Raw genomic sequence first — 8,223 nt, forward strand, 5'->3', positions numbered from 1 at the left:
CTGATACCAATGCCAGTTATCATTGTGGTCATTAATAATGCAGTGAGGATCATGATAATTAATAATAATAATGATGGGCCTCCCGAGGGGGCTCCAGCTGCCTCCGGATAAAGCGACGGTCGCGTTGAGGGGAGTTATTCGGTGGTGGATGGAGCGAAGCGGGAAGGGAGCGAGCTTGGGCGCTCTGAAGTTCAAGTTGACCGCGCTGACCGGCAAAAACCATCCACTGGCCTCGGCAGACGGCCTCCTTGCCGGCAGCGAACCACAGCGCAGCTCTAGCTCCCGGAGGGAAGCGAAGACTGGTCTCGGTTTTGTGGTTCTGGAGGCAAGGCAAGGGCTGATTAGATTTAGGTCTGTTTAGGCAGGGAGGGGGAGGCCTGCACCCCGCACCCCCAGGCCCAGGCACCTCGTCTCGGCGCAGGATCTTGGGTCTCTTGCCCTGGTGCTCGTTCGAAGTTGAGCATTTCTGACATCTCTGGTGCTCTTACACGTTCGTCACCTCCCCCTCCCCCATTCTGTCCCCGGGACTCGCAGGGAAAGGCGGAGATTGGGCCACAACGTCGGGTCCGTGACTTGTTTCGGCAAAGCGGTGGGACTCAAGTGCTGGAGAATGGGGAGCCATTTTGCTGGAAGGCTGCTCCCACCCGCCCCTCACATTCTAGGGTGCACTAGGAGACGCTCCCGGGCTGTAGTCCTCATGTCATGCCCCTTCGCATTTTTGTTCCCTGCTTAAAATTGACACCCGCGTCTCCGGACATAAAAGGGGCCTCCGGTAGCTCTCCGACGTTCAGATCTGGAACATAGTCCCGCCAACTCAAGGAGATCGTCCTGTCCCTGCCGTCTTGCTTCTTTACCCAAATGAGAAGAAAAGCACCAAGGCTTTGAGTTGATACTAACATTGCACACCTCCTGCCCTTCCAACCTTCTTAAGTTGGGGAGATATCTCAAAGCCAATACTTTCCACAAAAAAAAAAAAAAAAAAAAAGTTTTAAACGTTTAGAATAGACTATCTCATTCTTGCACAAGTTGTGAGGAATATTTAATTTGATTCCTGCGCCCCCTCCCCCAGGGTGGGGAGCGTTGGGAAACTCTACACGTTTTCCCCACAGCTTATAATGTGTTCAGTGAAATCTCCCAAGGATCAGTAACATATGCCAATTATTTTAATAATTTTCCTTAATATTATTAGGGGTTATAAATTTGATTTTAATAAGGAGTTGATTGCTTTAGGAGTTGGAGCTTAGGCAGTTCGCCGGGCCGTTGGGGAGGGCTAGCCCAGCGGTGGCTGTCACCCTCTGGGACACACTACACACACACACACACACACACACACACACACACACACACACACACACACACACACACCCCGCACACAAACACACTTCAGCCCCAAGGCTGGAGTCTTTCCCTCCCTGTTGAATAGGTAGCGTGGCCTCCGGGATGTCAGGGTTGCCCTTCTTCCCAAGGGGCCCTCCATCCTGTCCTGCCTGTCCCTTCGGCTCGGTCCAGGGCCAGAGGGGAAGAAGCGGCGGAGATCGCAGCAGCCACCCGCGCCACCGGCCTCTGCCGGAAGAGCCCTGCGGGCCGCTAGGCGATCCCATGGCAGTATTGCCGCCACCGTCCATATCTTCTCACCACTTGGGGGTGACTCCGGGACTGCCAGGGCCTTTCAGAGCAACAGGGATACTCAGGAAGATGGAGATATCTTGATGGCTCAGGGATTTAAAAAGAAATTCCCCCATTCCTACCCTTTGATTATTAAAATGATTTTTGCCTTCTTCCTTAGAGCATCTTGTTTGAAAACTCAGTTTACCTCTTACAGGGGAGGGGAGTGAGGCTGCAATGCAAACCTTAGAGAAAGCTGGCGGTTGGTCCTTTGCTTCATTCACGTCCACCTGGCCATTTTAGTCTTTGTATTTTATTCTGTTAGATTTCACTGAATTCTTGAGGTTCTTTTTCATCTTGGGCTGATGGTTTGTTGCTTTCCTAAATCAAAATGTAATCTATCACCTCCTCTTGTACATCCTGCTTATTGGGGTGCAGTAGCTAGGCAGATAAGCAGGACTTCTTAAGCAAGCTCTCTTTTTAACATTTCAAGAAAAAAAAAATTAGTAGAAAGGGGCCCTTAAACCATAATCATTGAACCAAGTTCAAAAACAAAGTACTCAGCTCAGTTTTAAATGTGCAATTAAAAATAACTGTATCTCAGCTTTTCAGAGGGAGGGAGAGGAAAGGGGGCAGGGAAGAGGGAAAACAAAGAATAAGGAAATGTTTAGTGCTCTTAAATCCAGTCCCAATAGCTGAAAGAAAGGCATACCCTCAGATAATGGAACCATCAGAAACTCTGAAGTTTCCTGCCGCCTTTCCTCACAGGGGCTTTCCAAAAATTTAATTCACTTGCAGCTCCAAAACAAAGGACATAGAAAATAATTTTGAGACTTTCTGCCAAAGGGGCATTTTGGCCCAGTTTCTAGGCACATACCTTCCTCCCCAGAATGCGAGGAGGTGCCTTCCCATTCATTCAGGCAGCTGATCCAGACCCATGTCAACCCTCAGCTGCCTCCTTCCCACTTTAATAACTTTGCTAGAAAAAATAGTATGTTCATGCAGTTTCAACACATTTTATTATATTTCTGTATGCATTACTCTCAAAACATATCACGAGAAATGATCAAACCACTTAAAACCTTCAAATAAAAAATCTGAAACAGTTTATGCCCACAATTGTACATATTTATAGTTAAGAAACATTCTTTATAAATATTGTTTCCTCTGTAGCAAGTTAATACCATAATTTAATTACAAATGGATAAATATGGTAACGGGTATTTACAGAAGGAAGGGTGTTATTACGGAAAAAGCTAACGGCACGACGTTTATTTTTCCCCCCACAATCTTTCATACAGGAACTAACAAATTGAACTTGCAAAAGCACTAAAACATCACATGTAAACCCAGCTAACAGAAAAATACATTCACAAGCATTGGTGGTGGTGTGTATGTGTGTGCTGTGGATCAGTGTGTTGAAGAAACAGAAGGGAGACTTTGGCACGGCTTGTTTTTTTCCAGTCTATAGTTGCATGAAGTTTACAATCAAATTGCCTCATAAAAAGGAACACAATATTCAATACCACAATACAAAACAAACCATTTTCTTCCACGTTACTTAAAAAGAAACCAGGGAAACTAAAAAGAGAGAAAAACAAAAACAAAAACAACCATCACTTGAGGAAGGGAAGGGAACGGAAGGGAAGAAAGGCAGGAGGAAAGCAATCCGGAGAATTACAAATGGACAAACTTCTATACACCAAGAAGCCATTAAAACCACCTCGGAGAAGGAAGGAGTCTGCTATGTACACAGTTTGTCAGGAGACTGGGAAAGGGGTGGAAAGGAAATCGGGCATGGGGGAAGGCAAAGGGGGGTGGGTTCGATGTTTTTATGGATTTTTTTTTTTTTTTTTTTACTTTTTATTTCTTATTTTATGGTTTTAGCTTCAGACTCCAGAAGGGATATTTTTGTTTTTCATGCCTAGATTAAAAAAAAAAAAAAAAGTTTAAAAAAATCCTTCTGCTGATAAAATCATTTTCATTATCATAAAAATCAGATTCATAATTTTAACAACACGATCACAGGGTGACCTCGGCGCGGGCCACCACGAAGGTGCTGCGCCAGGGTGGGGACCAGTTGAGAGAGAGAGGCCCCGGCCTCTCACACGTACCATTCATTGAAGTTGGAGGAGAGGCCGCTGTGGCCCCCGGCTGTCCCGCTGCCCCCGCCAGAGCCGCCGCCGCCGCCCCCGCCGCCCGCCCCGCCGCCGCCCCCGCCGCCGCCGCCTCCACCGGAGCCGCCGCCCGCGCCGCCGCCCGAGCCTCCACCCCGGTGCACCGCGGACACGGCCGCCGCCGCCGCCGCCGCCGCAGCCGCCGCCGCCGCCGCCGCCGCCGGGGAGAGGTTGGAGCTGCTCTGGGGCTCGGCGCTGGGGGATACCAGCCCCGGGGGCGTGGATGACTCGTAGCCGGAGCTGGCGGCTGGGGAGGACTCAGAGCCCTGCGGGGAGGACTCATGGACCTGCAAGACAAAAGCCAGGAGGGGAGACCAAAGGGGACTGGGTGTGAGTGTAGCTGCTGTGGGGCCGGGCCTCCAGGAGGAACACCCCCAGAAATGCCCTCCTATCCCCCGGCCCAGGGAAACCCTCGCCTTCCCAGGCAGGCGGAGATTGTCCAGGCCGATGGTGAGCCAGCGCCGCGGGCCGGCCGCCTCGCCCTCCTCCCGGCCTCCCCGGGGATACCTTCATGTGTTTCCGCAGCGAGCTGGGGTGCGTGTAGGACTTGTCGCACATCTTGCACAGATAGGGCTTATCGGAGGTGTGGACATGCATATGCTTCTTCCTGTCGCTGCTGTTGGCGAAACGCCGGTCGCAGCCCTCGAACTCACACTGGAAAGGCTTCTCCCCTGTGGACATAGACATGGGCGCTTGCTGCCGACACCCAGAGCCCTCCAGAACCCCCACCCACCCTGAAGGGGGCCAGGCCTCGGGGAGGATGAAAGAGGGGAGAGAAGGGTCTGGCTCCCTTAAACAAGGGAGATCACCTTTGTGGCAGAACTAAGACGAAATTAACCGCCTTTCCACCTGACAGTCGTGCTCATTTATTTTATGTTTTACTTTTCTTCCAGGCTGACATGCATTTCCTCAAATTTAAAATGAATTTGGGGTAGCATTCGGCCCTGCTTGCCTTTCTATAGGGCTTCTTGGATTCGCAGCTTCTAACAAGTTGGTATCGCCATGGAGAAGCTGTTATTATGACAAAATATTTGGGGCATTATCAAAATCATACAGGCTGCTGGGTTGCTGTCGGCTTCTCTCTGGGGCCAGTAAGCAATTACATTTGGAGTTGCTGTGTGTTGTTTGGGGACCGTGCTGTGGATAGTGACTGAGCCAGTATTTTTCATCCAAAATTCTGCAAGTTGAATTAACCGTAATTCTAGTCTCAGTTCCAGTCTTTTAAAGACGAGTTGAGGAAGAGGTAAATATTAGAAATAAGGCAGCATCTAGCGATTGCAGAGAGACACAGGCTGGGCAGTGGGGGTGGGGACATCAGCAAAGGCTTTCAAAATCTCCCTGTTTAATTTTCTGGCGGTCCCTGCATCCTGTTGCCAGAATTCCAAATGCTTGGAGTCATTTAGAGGTGTGAGAACTCAAACATTGTTCCACTTGGAAAAGGGAGCATTTAACGTTAAATTCCATTAGCACCTAAATTGTTTTTTAAAGACATCCGCTCAGACACAGGACTAGAAAGCGAGCATTTCATGCAAATAAATTTCTCAAATTTTAAACCTTGTTAAAAGCTTGTCTCGCACCTCGGCTCCCTCCCTTCCCGGAAGAGAACAATAGGCCGCTGGCGCATCCCCACTTCGGAGTAAATATTGACGGGGGAAGTTGCTAAAACATTTGGCTTTCTTTTAGGAAATCGTCTGGCACGATTTTGGCTGGGACCTGGTCATAGATGAATAATCTATGAGGCGAGAGGCGCGTTCTTTCTCGGAGCTCTCTTCTCACGCGATTGCCCCGCGGGGCCGCGCTGCCGCGGGCTCTCGGTGACCCGATTGTCGGTCCAAGTTTGGAACCGCAAACCCTCTGGTACCCATTAGAGAATTTCACAGACTGCTGCGAACCCGCCGTAAAGCCCCGAGACCCACCTCGAGATGGACCTTAAAAATACTTTAAAAACGGTAAATGCTGTACAGCTTCGGCTCACACCAGATTCATTTAATGGGAAACAGTCTGGGTAAGAACGTTCGGACCCCGAGTAAAAGAAGTGGGAAAACACACAAGCCACTCAAAAGCAGGCGCACACACACGGAGCAGAAAAGCACATTCAAACAAGCTGGCAAAATCCTCTCTAGGCTCGATTCCCGGGCACCGAGTTGAAGAGCAGTTTTATTTTGTGCGTTCCATTTAGAACGGAAATTATTAACTGGGGCTGAGAAAGCGAAGCAATTGCATCACCTAAAGCATACATTTGATGTTACACTGATCATTTAAAACTCAATTTCCGCACATGGAAAAACCCAGCCCAATAATATTCTTTCACTCTCCAACAAAAACAAGCCGCTGGCTCTCTCGCACACACAAAAACATTTTCCATCCAACCACAGAGGCTGGCGGTCGGCGCGTTTCTCCAAGCCAACCGACCACGGCCTCTTTTCACCTCTGCGCCCCGTCCCTGTCTGGACCCGCGGTTACCTGTGTGGGTCCTTTTGTGGATCTTGAGGTTCTCGGAGCGCGCGAAGACCTTGCCGCAGCCCGGGAAGGGGCAGGGGAAGGGTTTCTCACCGGTGTGCACGCGGATGTGGTTGACCAGTTTGTATTTGGCCTTGAAGGGCTTGCCCTCGCGCGGACACTCCTCCCAGAAGCAGACGTGGTTGCTCTGCTCCGGGCCACCGACGTGCTCCACAGAGACATGGGTCACCAGCTCATGCATGGTGCTGAAAGTTTTGTTGCAGCTCTTCTTGGGGTTGCTCAGCTGCTCGGGGTCGATCCATTTGCAGATGAGCTCCTGCTTGATGCACTGCTGCCGCATGTAGCGGAAAAAGGCACCAGGGTGGTGGTGATGGTGGTGGTGGTGGGCCGCGGCCGCTGCCATGTTCATACCCATGTTCATATTCATGGGGCCGTACTGGTTGTGGAGCTGCGCCGCCGAGTAGGGGTCGGTCCGCGGGCTGGCCACCTGGCGGTACTGCTCCGAGCGCCCGAACACCTCGCCGGGCAGCCCGAGGCGCATCTGCCCGTTGAGCACATTCTGCGAGCCGTGCGGCCCGTGCTGCTCCGGGAGGCCGGGAAAAAGGAGGTGGCCCTGCGCGTCCGAGTGCGCGTGGTGCAGGCCGCCTGCTCCCGGCCCGAACAGCCCATGCTGCCCACCGCCCGGCGCCGAGTCGCCGAAGCCTCGGCTGCGGAACAGGAAGTCCCGGGTGGAGTTGAAGGGCGGCCCAGAGTAGGAGCCGACATGCGCCGCATGGGGCCCGAGCGCGGCGGCGGCAGCGGCGGCCGCGGCGGAGCCGGGGTAGGCGCCGGGGCCTTGAGACGTGAAAGCCGAGCTCTGACCCGGGGACAACTCGTGTGCTCCCGGGTTAAGCTTGAAGGCGCCCATGTGCGCGGCCGCCGAGTCCACGAAGCCGTTCTGAGCCGCCGCCAGGCTCAGTTCGCGGTCCTGCATCTCGGCGGCCGCCGCCGCTGCCGCCGCGGCCGTGTGGTGATGGTGGCGCGCGAAGCTGCCCACCCCGATGGCCGGGAACTGCGGTCCCGCGTCCAGGAGCATGGCCAGCGCGCCCGCCCGCCCCGGCGAGCCCCGCGCCTTCTCAGCTCCCACTCCCTCCCTGCGCGCGGTGCCTTCAGCGGCCGCTGGGCTCCGAGCGCAGGCAGCGGCGGTGGTGGCCGCTTCAACCCGGGGAGCCGCGCTCCTGCGCCCGCCGCCTCCGCCGTCGCCTGGATCTGCCTCGGCGGCCGGGCGCGGAGCGAAGGCGCGGAGAGGAAGAGGAGGAGGCGGCGGCGGCGGAGGAGGCGCGGGAGGAGGAGGAGGAGGAGGTGGAGGAGAAGAGTCCAAAGCCAGGCGGAGAACCAAACTGTATTAAAGGAGCTGCGGCGGGGGCGGGCGGGCAGGGCAGGGGAGGGCGGGAGGGAGGAGGGAGCGGGAGGAGGTGTGGGGAACGGAGCCGAGAGGGGGGTCGACGCGGGCCGAGCGCAGCGCCGCGGCCCCCACCCCTGCGCGCACTCGCGCGCGCACGCACACACTCACTCGCTCGCAAGCCCCGCGAACCCGGGGCCCGGCAGCGCCAAGCGGCGTCTGCAGAAATGAAATCACAGCAGCGGCGGGGCTAAGGTGCCCGAGCGCAGCAATGCGCGAGCCAGGCAGGCGGCGAAGGAGAGGACAGAGGCGAGTCCCGCGCTCAGCGCCCCAGCCCGGCACACACGCGACTCCACCTGACCGCGGCTGGGGCTCTGGGGCGGCGGGCGGAGATCGCGCGCCCTCTCCGCGACTTTCAGTTGGTCGCTCCCTCCCCCACGGCCCTATTCGCGCCGCCCCGCGCGCGGCGGGTATTGTTCGGCTCTGTGGCCGCGGTGTTTAGCCCTCCTTGTCCTCCGCGTTTGGCATTGGCTGCACCTCGTGTAGTAAACTTGCCGCGCGCCACGAATTCCCCCAGATGAAGGAAGCTGCCGCGCCGCT

General features: G+C 54.5%; 1 protein-coding gene across 1 annotated transcript; it reads right to left on the bottom strand.

Moving 5' to 3' along the window:
- Nucleotides 1-2,605: 2,605 nt before the first annotated feature.
- Nucleotides 2,606-7,591, bottom strand: ZIC2 (Zic family member 2). Its single transcript, XM_010986063.3, has 3 exons — nt 6,246-7,591; nt 4,290-4,453; nt 2,606-4,069 (listed from the first exon to the last, which is right to left on the bottom strand). The coding sequence occupies exons 1-3, from the start codon at nt 7,315-7,317 to the stop codon at nt 3,710-3,712; spliced, it is 1,596 nt and encodes a 531-aa protein (XP_010984365.3). The 5' UTR covers nt 7,318-7,591; the 3' UTR covers nt 2,606-3,709.
- Between the last annotated feature and the right edge of the window lie 632 nt (nt 7,592-8,223).

This window comes from Camelus dromedarius, chromosome 13 (assembly GCF_036321535.1).
Source record: "Camelus dromedarius isolate mCamDro1 chromosome 13, mCamDro1.pat, whole genome shotgun sequence".
In the NCBI taxonomy this organism is placed as follows: Eukaryota; Metazoa; Chordata; class Mammalia; order Artiodactyla; family Camelidae; genus Camelus; species Camelus dromedarius.